This window comes from Lepus europaeus, chromosome X (assembly GCF_033115175.1).
Source record: "Lepus europaeus isolate LE1 chromosome X, mLepTim1.pri, whole genome shotgun sequence".
In the NCBI taxonomy this organism is placed as follows: Eukaryota; Metazoa; Chordata; class Mammalia; order Lagomorpha; family Leporidae; genus Lepus; species Lepus europaeus.
In genome coordinates, this window is record NC_084850.1 from 15,719,285 (window position 1) to 15,738,110 (window position 18,826).

The 18,826-nt window shown below is 38.4% G+C and overlaps 1 protein-coding gene across 1 annotated transcript in view; it reads left to right on the forward strand.

The window, feature by feature from the left end:
• MCF2 (MCF.2 cell line derived transforming sequence) overlaps positions 1 to 18,826 on the forward strand; it is a 179,639-nt gene that overhangs the window by 160,678 nt on the left and 135 nt on the right. The window contains exons 25-28 of the mRNA XM_062182994.1: positions 881 to 959; positions 1,829 to 1,898; positions 14,173 to 14,282; positions 16,459 to 16,568. Coding sequence (XP_062038978.1) covers positions 881 to 959; positions 1,829 to 1,898; positions 14,173 to 14,282; positions 16,459 to 16,568 — 369 coding nt within the window. The remainder of the gene's footprint in view (positions 1 to 880; positions 960 to 1,828; positions 1,899 to 14,172; positions 14,283 to 16,458; positions 16,569 to 18,826) is intronic.

The following is an 18,826-nucleotide window of genomic DNA, read 5'->3' on the forward strand; positions in this document are numbered from 1 at the left end:
CCACTTCCGATTCAGTTCCCTGCTAATGGGCCTGGGAAAGTAGCAGGTGGCCAAGGACTTGGGCCCATGCCACCCACGTGGAAGACCCAAATGGAGTTCCATTCCGAGCTTTGGCTTGGCCCAGCCCCAGCAGTAGTGACCACTTTGAGGAGTGAACCAGTGGATGGAGGTTCTCTCTCTCTCTCTCTCTCTCTCTCTCTCTCTCTGTAACTCTGCCTTCAAATAAATAAATCTTTTAAAAAAGGGTTATTTGTTTATTATTCAAAAGGCAGAGTGACACACACACTCACACAGAGACAGATCTTACGTCTACTGGTTTACTTTCCAAATGCCTGCAACAGCCAGGACTGGGCCAGGCCAAAGCCAGGAGCCAAAAACTCCATCTGGGTCTCCCATGTCAGTGGCAGGAACCTAAATACTTGGGGCATCTATCATCTGCTGCATTCTCAGGTGCATTAGCAGGAAACCGGACTAAAAGCGGAGCTGCTGAGATTCAAACCAGCACTAAGATATGGACTGTTGGTGTCATAAATGGTGGCTTAACCCTCTGCACCACAAGGCTGACAATGTTAAATTTTTAAGAGTCCTCTTGCAAAAAAAAAAAAATAAGTGACATTATATTTTGCATTTTATCAGAGCATTAGTATTCCATTACTTAATAGCAACTTCAAAGCAGTAGTGACTGTATTATTTCCTCTAATCAGATAGTTAAGTGATTTGCTTCTTGCTTCTTAGAAGTTTTAAGACTCAAAAGGTTAGAATTTGAATACGGTGTTTTAGGGGGTAGATAATGCTTGATACACCTAATTAAATGTATAATTGCAAAGTGCCATTTTTAAAAAGAAACATGCCCCTCATTTTTTTTTTTTTCAAACTTTAGGCTCCAAATCTAGATGTGAAGATGTCATGGTTAAAAGAAATAAGAAATATTTTGTTGAAACAACAGGAACTTGTGACAGGTAAATTGAGATATCTATGCTTCATAAGATGTACAATAATAGCTTATTTTTTTTTGACAGATAGTGTTAGACAGTGAAAGAGAGAGAGACAGAGAGAAAGGTCTTCCTTCCGTTGGTTCACATCCCAAATGGCCACTACAGCTGGTGCTGCACCTATCCGAAGCCAGGAGCCAGGTGCTACTTCCTGGTCTCCCATGCGGGTGCAGGTGCCCAAGCACTTGGGCCATTCTCCACTGCCCTTCTGGGCCACAGCAGACAGCTGGACTGGAAGAGGAGCAGCCGAGACTAGAACCCAGCGCCCGTATGGGATGCCGGTGCCACAGGCGGAGGAATAGCCAAGTGTGCCACAGTGCCGGCTCCCAATAATAGCTTATTAATTTAGATTTGGTGAAAGATTTTATAGGAAATGGAGCTGATATTAACTTTATACTATTTATAATGAAAGACTTTGTTAAATTAATTCATAGGAAATTGAGATTCAGAGGGTTGTTTAAATTATTTTGGAGATGAACTTTTCATTGGAAAATGAAATCTAGTGCTTGACTAGTGAATTGGCTATTAATTCCCAAGTCTTCCCCAAGATGTGACTCTGCCCAGGACCTCCAATAACCTGTGTCTGGTAATGTTGTGATAGGGGCTAGCTCTAGTTCTAAACTTGAACTTCTTGTATAAAATATTTCATGATTCAAAACTTTTCAAATTCCACCTCGGAACTGACTTTCCTTCTGATTATTCCAAGTTCCTGAACATTAACTCTAATGGGTATGGTGTATGTGTGTGTGTGTGTGTGTGTGAAAGTCTCTGGTCTTTGAGCAAGTTGGAAGTGTAACTCCTGAATGATGCTCATATAAACTTTATTTATCTCACAGTTGAAAAACAAAAGCAGCAGAATCAATTGATAGAACAGCATCAGTTTTCTCCACAGCAGAATGAAGAAGAGTAAGTGATAATTTCAGAAATGTCACTCCTGCCTTCTTTTTTTCCATGTGTAACATGAAACAATATAATTAAAATGTCTCAGACAATAACCACCCACCATTTTAACAGTTATTCATCTAATTCTATAAATACATCATTTTCTCAATTCTAGCCTGATTGAAACACGATTGCCCTAACAGTTTTCCCTTGGGATTATTTTTAAACATGATTATGAATGCTTTTTTGTTTGTTTGTTTGTTTGTTTTGGACGGGCAGAGTGGACAGTGAGAGAGAGAGAGAGAGAGAGAGACAGAGAGAAAGGTCTTCTTTTGCCATTGGTTCACCCTCCAATGGCCGCTGCGGCCGGCGTGCTGCAGCCAGCGCACCGCGCTGATCCGAAGGCAGGAGCCAGGTGCTTCTCCTGGTCTCCCATGGGGTGCAGGGCCCAAGCACTTGGGCCATCCTCCACTGCACTCCCGGGCCACAGCAGAGAGCTGGCCTGGAAGAGGGGCAACTGGGACAGAATCTGGCGCCGCAACCGGGACTAGAACCTGGTGTGATGGTGCCGCAGGTGGAGGATTAGCCTATCGAGCTGCGGCACCGGCAATAAATGCTTTGTTTTTAGTACATCATGGGACATATTGCATGTAGGCTAACGTTAGGTGTTTGCACTCACATCTTTTTTTTTTTTAATATATGTCTATTTTTTTTAACTTTTATTTAATGAATATAAATTTCCAGTGTACAGCTTATGGATTACAATGGCTTCCCCCCCCCCCCATAACTTCCCTCCCACCCGCAACCCTCCCCTCTCCCGCTCCCTCTCCCCTTCCATTTGCATCAAGATTCATTTTCAATTCTCTTTATATACAGAAGATCAATTGAGTATAAAGATTTCAAAGGTTTGCACCCACATAGAAACACAAAGTGAAACATACTGTTTGAGTACTAGTTACAGCATTAAATCACAATGTACAGCACATTAAGGACAGAGATCCCACCTGAGGAGCAAGTGCACAGTGGCTCCTGTTGTTGACCCAACAAATTGACACTCTAGTTTATGGTGCCAGTAACCATCCTAGGCTGTCGTCATGAGTTGCCAAGGCTATGGAAGCCTTCCAAGTTTGCCGACTCTGCTCATATTTAGACAAGGTCATAAAAGACAGAGTGAGGATAGTAACCAATGATCCTAAGAGTGGCATTTACCAGGTTTGAACAATTATACAGCATTAAGTGGGGAAGAGGACCATAAGTACACACAGGTTGGGAGTAGAGCCATTGGTGGTAGAGTAGAGGTTATGATTACAAAGGAATGAGGCCCAAGTACGCTAGACAGGGTCTAGAACAAAGGACAGAGTCATTACTAGAGGAGCTAAGAAAGGTGCTGTCTAAGCTACAATTAAGTTTTCTGATTGAGAGGCAAATAGAACCTGATAGAAGGGGCTTGATAATAATCTGGTGGGCTTTAGGCCTTGTAAATTCAGAGGCCCAGACCTATCTATCTCTTCACATGGGGTATATCCTAAGGGAGGTGTGAACCTCCTAGAGGAAGGCACTCTGTTGACTTTCATTACTTGGCTGGCCTGGGAGGAGAGCTGGCCAGGTAAAGGCAGGTGGCATCTCTAACAAGAAATTTACAGTTCTGCCTGTAATGTTGCTGACCCTACTTGACCATGCCCTCAGCTGCAGTGGTCACTTTGGAAGTTGGGCTGAGTGAAGGGCTTTTCAGCTTAGAGCCAATAAGATCTGTGGCTCTGACCTGGGCATCCTTCGACTCCAGGGCAGGTCCATTTCCAGTGATCCAACTCTTGGCAGAGCTGCCAGGGCTCTTCACAAGCTGACTTCTGCTGAAGCCCAGGCTTACCACATTGAAAGCCACTGCAGTGGACTGGCCTGTTGGGTCTCCTTGAGGGCAGATCACTGTACAGATCAGCCATTAATAGGCCTGCCACCCATTGCTTCTGATGCCTAGCTTTCTTTTCCTCCTGGTTTGTGTTAAAGCAGACCAGAGGATGCAAGTCAAGGGAGTGCCCATTTCCCATCTCTAATCTTCAGTGGCCTGAACTACAAGTCTATAGTCACAGGCATGTTCTGTAGTAGTTTTTCTAAGGTAGACAATGCCCATGAGGAAAATTATATTCTCACTTTAAAACTTTCTTTCCCTTTGGTCTGAAAAGGAGGTTTTTTCTACTTACTGTATACTTCGCTGATGGCGAAGTGAATCTAGCTATGAGATTATTATTTGAGTTCTTATTTTGGCTATGCTATTGCAGAAAAATGTTAGCCATCTCTTTTATAAGGTCTAAAGATTAAATTGTGCATCCTACAGATTCCTTCATAATAGAATTAGTTTCCTACCTTGAAGAGAATAGAGAAATGAAAGAACAAGTTGGGCTTAGAATAGAGAAATGAGGGAGCAAGTCCTAGATCGCTTGCTGACAATAGCAATATCACATGAATACTTAGCAAACCGTTTCAACCATTAGATGACAACTTAAGAAAACATTTACCAGAAGGTCCAATGCCTTCTATAAATTTTAAGAATCATGTATTTGAAAACACCTCTTAAATATCTAACATGGTGTAGTTTGTTTAGCCAGTAAACTTAAGCACAACCATATAAAATGTTTTGTTTCTTTCTACCAACAAGTCTAAAACATATGATACACAGATTCAGGTCCCACAAATTAAAATGTATCTTTGATTGATTTTAGCAGCTTCAATTTATGGACAATCTTATCTATAAGTCATTTAAAATAAAACTCTTAATAAAATTTCCCCATGTGGACATACAATATGTACACACATATAATATGGCATAATAGACCAATATAGCAATTTTAATAATAGCTTTTAAAATCTTTAACTCTTTTTGTAGATTGCCAATTGATTTGAATTGCTTTTTCTTTTTAGTAACCTCAGTTAACCATACTTTCTCTCAGTTGGTACTGTTAATACATTATTGGCTTCATCTGTTTACAGAGCCATACCAAAGTACTGAATACAATAACAGTGGCTGGAAAAAGTCCATAGGAACCTATAGGAGGACAGCTGAACACAGAACCAACAACGCTTTAGTTTTATGAGCAGCACATCATATATAACTGTGGATGACAAAAGACTTTAAGTCGCCATGTTTAAAATTATAAACTCATCAACCAACAAGAGGCACTTGCTTACTTCACAGTATTTTTGAAAGTACCTGTAGGATTTTACAAGTATTTAACCCTTTAAGCCTCTGGGGCTTTCTCATTAAGATAACTATCATGTCTAGTAACACAAGATCATTAGACTTTTTAATTCTCAAACATTTGTATTAATAGCATTTTCCATTATAAAACTTAAAGTCTGGTACCACATCACATCTTGACAGTACTTCTAATATACTCCAAATAGCCTGATTAGTTGGTGTCTCTATAAGATGAGAGACATAGGTCCTTCGATTTTTTCAGTTGGGCCCAAACTGGAAAAACCAAAGTCCAGGATTTACTGGAAATTTTAGAGACCAGATTGTTTGAAACTTTGATTTTTTGAATGCCTGTCAAGAATGCAAAGAAGGCTCAAAATCCAAAATATCTGTTTGAAATAAGATTCCTTAAAATCATGACATAACATAGACCAAATTTGATCATTGTTACAAGGTGATTATTCAAATTTTTGAAAAAAGCACATATTTAAATAACCCATAGCTCTTAATAAAAATTCAGCTGTTTTTGAACAATTAGAATTTAACAGACATCAAGAGAACATAATAGATTACTTTAACACATTGCTTTAACAGAGCATCAGAGTTTAATTCTATGTCAAAGAGAAATTGAGCTTTCTGTGATCTTTTGCTGTGAGGTTTCCTTCCTTTACCTTCTTTCATATTGGTGACCATGTTTCTGTGTTTCTGTGTGTAAGAAATCTTTAAGCATCTTTTGCAGGGCAGGATGAGTGGCAACAAATTCTTTCAGTTTCTGCTTGCTATGAAAAGTCTTAATTTCACCTTCATTCACAAATGAGAGCTTTGCAGGATATAGTATTCTGGGCTGGCAGTTTTTCTCTCTTAGTACCTGGGCTATGTCTCGCCATTCCCTTCTAGCTTGTAGGGTTTCTGATGAGAAGTCTGCTGTGAGTCTAATTGGAGATCCTCTAAGAGTGATCTGACGTTTCTCTCTTGCACCTTTTAGGATCTTTTCTTTATGTTTCACTGTGGTGAGTTTGATTACAACATGTCGTGGTGAGGATCTCTTTTGGTCATGTTTATTAGGGGTTATAAGCTTCCTGTACTAAGATGCCTCTGTCCTTCTCCAAACCTGGGAAATTTTCTGCTAGTATCTCACTGAAAATGCCTTCTAATCCTTTCTCCCTCTCCATGCCTTCAGGAACTCCTAGAACCCGAATGTTGGGTTTTTTAATAGTATCCTGTAGATTCCCGACAATATTTTTTAGATTTCTAATTTCTTCTTCTTTTCTTTGGTTTGCCTGTTTCCTTTCCTGTTCTCTGTCTTCTAAGTCTGATATTCTCTCTTCTGCTTCGCCCATTCTGTTTTTAAGGCTCTCTAATGTGTTTGTCATTTGCTCTATTGAACTCTTCATTTCATTATGATTTCTAGTCACTATCAGAGTTTCTTGTTCCACTAGTTGTTTCATTTCATTTTGATTCCTCCTTAATATTTCACTTTCACGAGAGAGATTTTCTATCTTGTCCATGAAGGATTTCTGTAGTTCAAGAATTTGTTTTTGAGAACTTCTTAATGTTCTTATCAATTTTTTGAGATCCGCTTCTTGCATTTCTTCGATCTCATCATCTTCATAATCTTGAATTGGGGTGTCTTTTTCATTTGGGGGCGTCATAGTGTCTTCCTTGTTCTTGTTAGCTTGGTTTTTGCGTTTGTTGTTTGGCATGTTGGAGATATTTGGTTTCTTCACTGTGGTGTTTTTTCTTGTTACACTATGGCTCTATATTATGTGGACTGTCTGCTTTCAGTGGAGCCTTAGAGGCTTGAGATGAGTGTGGACTGAGAGCTGTGTTTGGTTCCTCAGGGTTGAGGGTGTGTCAAAGATGACACTCCCAGGTTAGGTGTGGTAAATCTCTCTTCCTTTTTTTGATTCAAAAGGGAAGTAATTCCGCACAGCTGAACGTAATTGGAGGTAGTTAGCAGGCAAATGATATACCCACAGGAGCCAGAGATCAGAAGCTCTTTCCCAAGGACCACACAGGGAATCTCTGCTGCCCTCAGTGTGGGCTCCAATTCTCCTGCAGTCTCCCACTGGGTTGCCAAGTTAGATGCTAATCTCCTGTTATTTCACCCCTCCCCACAGAGTCAGGTTTTTCTGCTAGGCTCAGGGCTGGTGCAGACCTGAGGTCGCCCTGCTTATGACGTATGTCCAAAATGGCGCCTGCTCTGTCTTGCTCGCCTTTGAGAGGTGAGCGGAGAGAGAGAAACTTGTGTCCGTATCAGTCACTTTTTTAATTTTTTTTCTCTCTCTTCTAGTTAGCCTGGTGAACTTTTCCCCACGGAGTTTCAAGCCTCGTTCCCTCTAGCCTCCTCTTTCCGCTTGCCTGCTGGTATCTCGGGCTATGGAGGTTCGGCTCACCTCGCGTTCCAGCGCTGGTGCGTTGAGTCTGCCGCTGGTGTCCCGAACTTGGGCTCCCACGCTCTCCACGCAGGTCCACTGTGAATCACTAGTTCCGGAAGAGTTTCCTCTGCTGTTTCATCCCCTACTCTTCCTTGACCCTGCAGTATCTCCACTTATATTAAACTTTCTCTCCCCCCGGACTAAGTGTGCTTCCTGCCTATTCCGCCATCTTGCCGCCTCTCCCACTCACATCTTTTTCTTCAAATTATTTTTGTTCATCTATGATCTGATTGGCATAAGAGAATTGGGAGAATATGTGAACACAGCAGATGAAGGAATCGCTCACAGCTTTGCAATCCCTTGATAGACTTACATGCTATGGATTTGACTTCTCTTTCTACATAAAGAGAAGATATGGCTCCTGAGAGGGAACTGAGACAGAAACCAGGATGGCCTTAAGGACTGTGGCAATCTTATCTGCCGATTTAGTGATGTTGTCTCTGTTTTCCAGCTCTAGGAATTCTAAAATTTAGATTTACCATAGAACATTTGCAAATATGCAGAAAGAATTACCACACTGATTCCAAATCCCTGAAACAGAGATTCACCATGCACTATGATTCAGTGATCATAGAATGACTTATTAGAAACACTGTTTTTTCTTAATATTTCAGTAGAGTAAATTTTTATTTTGTAAAGCAACCTAGAATGTACTTTCCCTACATAAAAAGAGACCCTGGGGCATCTCAAATATAACTTTTTTTTAAAGTTTGTATTTAATGGATATAATTTTAATAGGTACAACTTTCAGCATATAGTGATTTTTCTCCCCATACCCACTCTCCCACCCCCACTCCCACACCACCACCCTCTCCCATTGCGTTCTTCATTAAGATTCATTTTTAATTAACTTTATATACAGAAGACCAACTCCATACTAGATAAAGATTTCAACAGTTTGCACACACACAACATAAAAAGCACTGTTTGAAAACAAGTTTTGCAGTTAATTCTCATAGTACAACTCATTAAGGACAGAAGTCCTACATGGGGAGTAAGTGCACAGTGACTTCTGTTGTTCATTTAACAATTAACACTCTTATTTATGACGTCAGTGATCACAGAAGGTTCTTTCCATGAGCTTCCGAAGCTATGAAAGCCTTTTATGACCACAAACTCTGTCAGTATTCAGACAAGGCCATAAGCAAAGTGGAAGTTCTCTCCTCCTTTCAGAGAAAAGTACATCCTTCTTTAATGGCCCCTTCTTACCACTGGGATCCCATTCACAGAGATCCTTCATGTAGGATATTTTTTGCCATAGCGTCTTGGCTTTCCATGCCTGAATTGTTCTCATGGGCTTTTTAGCCAGATTCAAATGCCTTAAAGACTGATTCTGAGGTCAGAATGTTACTTAAAGTGATTATCATTCTATGAGTCTGCTGTATGGACTGCTTCCCATGTTGGACATTCCAACCTTTTTGATTCTATTATTATTACCAGGTACTTGATGTTATTTATATGGTCTCTTGAACATTTAATCTTATCTATATGTTCACTTTAACACTTAATATGATCACTTTAACGATTAAGATGGCAATTTACAGCTTTACAGATACAAACTTCCTCCTCCCTGTGTTATTCCTCCTCTTTATTTTTTATTTATTTCATAGATAGAGTTAGACAGTGTGAGAGAGAGAGACAAAGAGAAAGGTCTTCCTTCCATTGGTTCATCCCCCAAACAGCTGCTACAGCTGGTGCTGTGCCGATCTGAAGCCAGGAGCCAGGTGCTTCCTCCTGGTCTCCCATGCAGGTACAGGCTCCCAAGCACTTGGGTCATCCTCCACTGCCTCCCTGGGCCACAGCAGAGAGCTGGAGTGGAAGAGGAGCAACTGGGACTAGATCCCAGTGCTCATATGGGATACCAGCACCGCAGGTGTAGGATTAACCAAGTGAGCTACGGCGCTGGTGCCTCTCCTCTTATTTTTTAATGAGATCTATTTTCAATTGACTTATATATATGATCTATCCATGTGTTTCTCATAAATTGCCTTGATTGTGTTGAGCAATGTTCCTTCTATTTTCAATTGACATATATATATATATATATGATTAACTGTTAAGTAACGAGTTCAACATATAGATGTGAAGAAGAGAAAAGAAAAAATTAAAAAATAAATATATAAAAATAAAAATAAAAAAACTGTTCCTTGACAGTCAATATGAGGGCTGTTCAAGTCATTATTTCTCAAAGTGTTAATTTCACTTCTACAGCTTTCGTTTTGGGTGCTCTATTAGTTCTCACAGATCAGGGAGAACATATATTATTTGTCCCTTTGGGACTGGCTTATTTCACTCAGTATGATGTTTTCCAGATTCCTCCATTTTGTTGCAAATGACCGGGTTTCATTTTTTTAAACTGCTGTATAGTATTCCATAGGGTAAAAATCCCATAATTTCTTTATCCAGTCTTTGGTTGATGGGCATTTAGGTTGATTCCATGTCTTAGCTATCGTGAATTGAGCTGCAATAAACATGGAGGTGCAGATAGCTCTTTTGTTCACTGATTGCATTTCCCTTGGTTAAATTCCCGGTAGTGGGATGGCTGGGTCATATGGTAGTTCTATATTCAGGTTTCTGAGGAATCTCCAAACTGACTTCCATAGTGGCTTTACCAGTTTGCATTCCCACCAACAATAGATTAGTATGCATTTTTCCCAACATCCTTGTCAGCATCTGTTGTTAGTTGATTTCTGTACGTAAGCCATTCTAACTGGGGTGAGGTGAAACCTCATTGTAGTTTTGATTTGCATTTCCCTGATGGCTAGTGATCCTGAACACTTTCTCATGTGTCTGTTGGCCGTTTGGATTTCCTCTTTTGAAAAATGTCTGTTTAGATTCTTGGCCCATCTCTTAATTGGGTTTTTTGTTTTGTTGTTGTGGAGATTCTTAATCTCTGTAGATTCTGGTTATTAATCCTGTATCAGTTGTATAGTTTGCAAATAATTTCTCCCATTCTGTCAGCTGTCTCCTCACTTTCTTGACTGTTTCTTTTGAAATACAGAAGCTTCTCAATTTGAGGTAATCCAATTTGTTAATTTTGGCTTTGACTACCTGTTCCTCTGCGGTATTTTCCAGTAATTCTTTGCCTGTGCTAATGTCTTGCAGGGTTTCCCCAATATTCTCAATTAATTTGATGGTGTCAGGTCATAGATTTAGATCTTTAATCCATTTTGAGTAGATTTTTATGTAATGGGTAAGTTAGGGGTCTTGCTTCATACTTCTGCATGTGGAAATCCAGTTTTCCCATCACCATATGTTGAAGAGACTGTCCTTGCTCCAGGGAGTGGTTTTAGCTCTTTGGTCAAATACAACTTGGTTGTAGATGTTTGGATTGATTTCTGGTGTTTCTATTTTGGTCCATATGTCTATCTATCTGTCTTTGTACCAGTACAATGCTGTTTTGTTTATAACTGCCTTGTAGTATGTCTTAAGATCTGGCTTCATTTTTGTTGTATAATATTTCTTTAGCTATTCTTGGTCTCCTGTGGCTACATATGAATTTCAGCACCATTTTTTCTAGATCTGGGAAGGGTGTCTTTGGTATTTTGATTGGTAGCACATATCTGTAAATTGCTTTTGGAAGAATGTGCACTTTGACAATATTGATTCTTCCAATCCATGAACATGGAAGATTTTTCCATTTTTTATATCCTCTTCTATTTCTTTCTTTAATGTCTTATAATTCTCATTATAGAGATCTTTGACTTCCTTGGTTAAATTTATTCCAATGAATTTAATTTTTTGGTAACTATTGTGAATGGGATTGATCTTAGAAGTTCTTTCTCAGCTGTAGCATTGTCTGTGTATAAAAAGTCTGTTGATTTTTGTGTACTGACTTTATATCCTGCTAGTTTGCTAAACTCTTCTATGAGTTCCAATAGTCTCTTAATGGAGTCTTTTGGATCCCCTTTATATAGACTCATATAATCTGCAAATAGGGATAATTTGACTTCCTCCTTCCCAGTTTCTATCCCTTCGATTCCTTTTTTTCTTGCTTAATGGCTCTAGCTAAAACTTCCAGGACTATATTTTATAGCAATGGTGAGAGTGGGCATCCTAGTCTTGTACTAGACCTCAGTGAGAATGCTTCCAACTTTTCCCCATTCAATATAATGCTGCCCATGTGTTTCTCATAAATTGCCTTGATTGTGTTTGAGCAATGTTCCTTCTAAACCCAATTTGCTTAAAGTTTTCATCATGAAAGGGTGTTGTATTTTGTCAAATGCTTTCTCTGCATCTATTTAGATAATCATATGGTTTTTGTCCTTCAATTTGTTAATGTGATGTATCACATTGATTGATTTGCAAATGTTGAACCATCTCTGCATACCATGGATAAATCCTACATGGTCCAGCTGGGATGATATTTCTGATGTGTTGTTGGATTGGATTGGCCACAATTTTATTGAGGATTTTTGCATCTATGTTCATCAAGAAAATTGGTCTGTCGTTCAGTTTCTCTATTGCGTCTTTTTCAGGTTTAGGAATTAAGGTGATGCTGGCTTAATAGAGAGGATTTGGGAGGATTCCCACTCTTTCAATTGTTTCGAATAATTTGAGAAGAAGTGGAGTTTGTTCTTCTTTAAATGTCTGATAGAATTCAGCAGTAAAGTCATTCAGTCCTGGGCTTTTCTTTGTTGGGAAGGCCTTTTAAAATGGCTCAATTTCTGTCTTGGGTATGGGTCTGTTTAGGTTTTCTATGTCTTCATGGTTCAATTTAGGTAGGCTGTATGTGTTCAGGAATCTATCCATTTTTTCTAGGTTACCCAGATTGTTGGCGTACAGCTCTTTGTAGTAATTTCTGATAATTCTTTTTATTTCTGTGGTATCTGTTGTTACATTTTCTTTTTCATCTCTAATTTCATTGATTTGGGTCTTCTCCTTTTTTTGGTTAGTTGAGTCAATGATGTGTTAATTTTGTTTATTTTTTTAAAAAACCCTCTTCATTTTGCTAATCTTTTGTATTATTTTTTGTTTCAATTTTGTTGACTAGTTCTCTAATTTTCATTATTTCTTTTCTTCTACTAGTTTGGGTTTGGTTTGATGTTATTTTTCAAGATCCTTGAGGTGCATAGATAGTTCATTTATTTGATGCCTTTGCAGTTTCTTGATGGAGTTACCAATTGATATAGACTTTCCTCTTAACACTGTTTTTGCTGTATCTCACAAATTTTGGTATGTTGTATTGCCATCTTCATTTGTTTCCAGATATTTTCTGATTTCTCTTTTGAGTTCTTCTATGACCAATTGTTCATTCAGAAACATGTTGTTTATTCTCCATATGTTTGAATAATGTAGATATTCTTGAGTTGGTGACTTTTAGCTTCATCGCATTGTGGTCTGAGAAGATGCATGATATGATTTTGATTTTTTTGAGTGTGCTGAGACTCACTTTATGACATAGCATATGGTCAATCCTAGCGGAAGTTCCATGCACTGGAGAAAAAAATGTGTACTCTGGGGCTTTAGGATGGAAGGCTCTGTAGATATCTGCTAGGTCTATTTGGTCTATGGCATCAATTAGCTCTGTTGTTCCTTGTTGATTTTCTGTCTGGTTGATCTCTCCATTGCTGAAAGTGGTGTATTGAAGACCCCATTACTATTGTATTTGATTCCATATCTCACTTTAACTCTCTTAACAATTCTTTTAAATAGCTAGGTGCCCTGTAGTTAGGTGCATATTCATTTATAATAGTCACATCTTTCTGTTGAATTGATCCTTTAATCATTATATAATGTCCTTCTTTGTCTGTTTTAATAGTTTTTGTGTTAAAGTCTATTTTGTCTGATATTAGGATGGCTACACCAGCTCCTTTTTTGGTTTCTCTTAGCATGGATTATCTTTTTCCATCCTTTCACTTTCAGTCCATGTGCGTCTTTGTTGGTAAGATGTGTTTTTTGTAGGAAGCAAATAGATGGGTTTACTTTTTTAATACATTCAACCAATCTGTGTCTTTTAACTGGGGGGTTGAGACTATTTACATTCAGTGTGACTATTGTTAAATACTGTCTTTGCCCTGCCATGGTTCCTTAAATAGTCCTATTTATGTATTTTGGATTTCATTTGCACTTTTGCTGGGTCATTTTCTGTGTATAAACACTGTTTTACCCTTTGTTGTACATCATCTTTCAGAGGGAGCTAAAAGCAGGCATAATGTGTAGTAGTTCATCTGAAGTTTTTGGAAAATCCAAATTACAATTAAATTGTTATCTTCCAGGGTCTAGGATACTCAATATTTTAGCCTAGTATATAGTAGTAAAGTCTTTAGGTTTCTTGTAGGTAACTAACTTAATAGTAACTGTTACAAACTAAACATCAATCAGGTTTCATCTTATATGAACCTTATCTGGTTCATTAAGGTTAAAATATGCAGAGCAACAGGGACTGGCCATGGGCACAATATACATTCCTTGGGTCTAGAAGGGAGTATTTTTTTCCTTGCACAATGAAGATAGAATCTGCTGGCTTGAATCCAAGTATTTAAGGTTTTGTATATTATGAACTTAATATGCTTATGCTTACACTTAAATAGTGGAATATTAAGTGTTTGAATGGATTCTCCTAGCTTGTTCTTAGCACATGGTTTGGGTGGAGGAAATATCATTTTAAATTTCTTGCTACTCTTAGGCTGTAGAAAAGCTCACTTATTTTTATACATCACTATTTCAGAAAGCAACAAGGAGCATTTGCAAATGCTAAGGAAACTGAATTGGAACACCCCAGTGCTATAGTGGAGGTCAGTGAAGCAATCGTGTCAGTTCAGGCACAACCAAACAAAGGTATGTGTCATGGTCATCCCGAGGTACAATTCATGTCTGTGCAAGATTATATCTCCCATTTTCCTATTGTTAACTTGGAAAATCTACTTGTCTGTTATTTTTGTATAGAGAAAATGAAACTAACACATTTTAGTAAGGCACTCATGTCTTGCATATGCAAGACCCTCTGGGCACTACAGAGCAGTGGTTGTTAAAGTGTGGCCTCTGCACCAGTAGCATCAGAATCACCTCCAAATTTGTATGAAAGGTAGATTCTCTGACTCAACCTTCTGAATAAGAACCTGGGAGAGAAGCCCAGCCACATGAACTTCAACATGTTTTCTATGTGATTCTGATGCCTGCTCAACTTTGGTAACCCCTGTTACAGAGATGAAGAAAGGCACACGTGCTGGATTCGAGGAATGCACACTTAACTTACTCTTGGCTTAATGAAATCAGATTAATTTACAGCTCTAATAATTATTGTTCTTATGATAATTGTGTTATTTGAAGTGTTTTTAAACAATTTATTTAATTCAACAAATGTTAACATGATCTTGGTTGCCAGGAATTATGCAAAGTGTTGTGTATATGGTCTAATTAAAATACATTCAGCTTCCATCCCCACGAAACTATTAGGGTGGAAAGATGATCCAAAAAGCAATTAAAATTACATTGTCGTAAGAGTTAAAACAGGAAAGTACTAGGTGCTGGAATCCCACAGCAGATCACCTAAACAATTCTCATTTCAACAGCATAGTTTTCACTGAAGAAATGTCTAACAGAGTGTTTGATATTCAGTACTGAAATATGATGGTCCTTAATCTAGAAGAGTTCTCCACTGGTTGAGGAGACAAAAGTAATGATGATATTACTCAGGTTTTATCTATCCATTTAAATTTCATTTCCCTCAGTTCATCTATGCTGTAATCCCTAGAGCAATAAAGAGAGGCTAGTTTCAACGCCTTCATTTCTTTCTTTTTTTTATTTTTGACAGGCAGAGTGGACAGTGAGAGAGAGAGACAAAGAGAAAGGTCTTCCTTTGCCATTGGTTCACCCTCCAATGGCCACTGCGGCCGGCGCACCACGCTGACCCGAAGCTGGGAGCCAGGTGCTTCTCCTGGTCTTCCATGCAAGTGCAGGGTCCAAGGACTTCGGCCATCCTCCACTGCACTCCCCAGCCACAGCATAGAGCTGGCCTGGAAGTGGGGCAACCGGGACAGAATCCGATGCCCCGACCGGGACTAGAACCCGGTGTGCCGGCGCCGCAAGGCGGAGGATTAGCCTATTGAGCTGAGGCGCCAGCCTCAATGCCTTCATTTCACAGGCAAGGAAACCAAGTCAGAGAAAGTCAGCTGATTTTTCCAAGTTTATATTAGTAGCTTAATGTAGCTGAGTTTCTGTTAATTTGCAGCATCTGTTAGAGGTGCTATTTAATTTTTCAAAAATAAAGCATATCTCACATAAGGCTCTTAAGAGATAATATAGTGTACTATACAGGGTCTCTGCCTACTAAGAGAGACAAGTCAAAATATTAATACCAGGCAGACTATAAGTACTGTTTGAATTGAATCAATATAAACCCACGGAAGTTTCATAACAGATGATTTTCTGCAAGATAGGGTAAATATTCTCCACAATATTGTTTGACTTTTTATTACTTTTTGTTTATTTTAGGGAGAGAGAGAGAAAGAGAGCTCTCGTTTGCTAGTTCACTCCCCAAATGCCCACCATGGCTGGGGCAGGGCCAGAGCTGAAGTTGGTAGCCTAGAACTCCATTTAGGGCCTCCTCTGGATGGAAGGAACTGAATTACTTGAGCCATTGTCAGTTTCTCCCAGGATATGCTTAATAATAGGAAGCTGGATTCAGGAGCCAGAGCAGGGTATTAAATCCAAGGCACTCTGATACAAAGAGTGTATGTGTGTCTTAACCACTAGGCCCGCCCCTTCTTACTACTTTTAACAGATCTCCCATAAACCCTAACTTCTTACCATTCTAAACAAAATAAAAGAAGTAAATGTGAGTTCAGGCCCTTTTTGGAATATCAGGACTTCTAAAATAGCTCAATCAAATTGGAGATTTTATCATAGAAAGTTACTATTATTGGTCCACTGAATATTGCTAGTTGACTTATCATCTTGTGGTGAATTAGTACCTTCAATTAACTACCACACTGCCTGTTTTTTTTTCTTATAGTTTGGACTGAGACATCAGAATCTGCAGAAATCTCTGAAGAGCCTGTGGAATGGTCAAGCAACTTTTTCTACTCTACATGTGATGGCAATGGAGAAGAAAGGCCCCTTATGGTTAGTAATGACATATTCAATTAAAACTCTTGAAGCATTTTTACTGATGAAATAGGTGAGGCACAGAGGAACAATCTTTTGCCAGCATCCTTAAGGCCATTAGGCATAGTCCATGTCAAACAATGTGAAGCAAATCTTACGAACATTCAGTAAGCACTTCTTTCTTTAAGTAGAGCTTGTTCTTAAGCTGTACATGGAGTTCTTACTGAAGTTGATGAAACAGTCATTATTCCCATGTCTCTAGATTTACTTTAAGTTTTTATTTTTAAACAATTGTATATACATGGGAAGTTATACAAATAGTACAAAGTGATCTTTTGTATGTTACACCCAGTTTCCTCCAATGATCACAAACTTCAGCATAGCATCAGAATCTGGAAATTGACAATGGTACTCATTTCCCTCAGATCATCTATGCTGTTATCCCTAGACCAATAAAGAGAGGCTAGTTTCCACGCCTTCATTTCACAGGCAAGGAAACCAAGTCAGAGAAAGTCAGCTGATTTTTCCAAGTTTATATTAGTAGGTTAGTGTAGCTAAGATGAGTTTCTGTTAATTTGCAGCATCTGTTAGAGGTGCTATTTAATTTTTCAAAAATAAAGCATATCTTACATACAATGGTATCCACAGACCTTATTCAGATTCCCTCCATTTCCTATGTGCTCATTTGTATATGTGTATATAAACTTCTGTAATTTTATCCACCACTGTGCTCTCCATTTAGGCATGTGTCATCGAATAAGAGAACAAAGAATCTTCAAATACATTTTCAAATCAGTCTAGATTCCAGATTGGAAAACATAGAAAATAAAGGTTATACATTAAAAATTATTTAATACTCTCTGGGGAATGTATTTTAATGAGTTATCAAAAATGTGCTAATGATACCAAGCCTCAGCATATTTGAACAAAAGGACATACATAAATTTAAGGAGGTTACTTTAGGGTAAAAGTAAACATTTCACAGAAGAAATGATTCACAAGTTGTTAGGATCCTGGTGAATTATTAGAAAGGAATTTGGACTTTTTAGGGTAAATTCCTACTTTGTCCAAGTCACCAGATTGGAGGGTGGGCATGATGCCTTGTGGATGACTGTTCCTTGGTGTCCTTCAGAGGAAACAACTCAACTTGGCAGGTGTAATGTTGGTGTGAAAGAGTAATGGCATGGATAATCACAGAGTTGCACAGCATTAATTCAGGAATGCTTTCTTTAAAAAATAACTGATACTCTTTCTTCTAATAATAAGATGACCATAATACATATTTGTATGGTAGCTTATATTTTACCAAATGATGCCTAAATGAATATTCCCAATATTAGTGTGAAAAAGGCCAGGCATTATACCTCCAAATCGTAAGAAGGAAACTGAGGTTCAGACCTGGTGAGAGTTAATTGTCTAGATCAGCAACAGATCTCAAACCTTTAAATGAAAGAACCCTTTATAACAATTTTAGTTCCCCAAAGAACTCTTGTTTATATAGGTTATATCTACCAGGATTAACTATATTCTAAGCTAAAACTGGGAAATAAATGTTTTAGAATGTCTCCATTATTCTAAATTATTAATTAACCAATTGTAAATTTGTATGAATAAAGTTTTCACTAAAGCAATACATTTTCAAAACAAAAAGTAGTAAGAATAACATTTAAAATAAATCTGTAAATCTCTTTAAGATTTAGCTCAGTAAAAGACAGCTGGGTTCTCACATCTGCTTTTGCATTCTCTATGTCGTGCTGTTACACATCAAGTGCCCTCTGGAAAACTCCACTGTATTTGTGAGAGGATGAGTGTAAAAAAGGCAAAAAGGCAAATAATGTCTTAAAAATAAATTAATATGTAGGTTTGACCTTTCAGACCCTTTGAAAAGTTCTCAGAAACCCACAATGATCTGCCTGCCACACTTTGGGAACTGGTATAGCATGAGAATAATAATAAATTTGATTTCCTTTATTAATCTAATCTGAAGATGGAATGAATGGAGTAGTCTTCAAATGTGATGAGAAAGTCAAGGAAGCCAGTTTAAGCATTTGCTTTCAGTGTTCTATGAAGTGATGGTAAAAAATTAAGTAAGCTTTTATGATGTCTGAAAATAAAGCAAATATGCAGAATTGACTGATGCTTTAATCACAGAGGAGGAGAATGCAGAAAGATTGAATAGTTTTATTCTCTTTTCCCAATAATTTCCCGAGTTGCACTACTAAAGAATACATACAAAAGACCAATGCAATGCATTCCATAATACCCTTCTCCCCAAG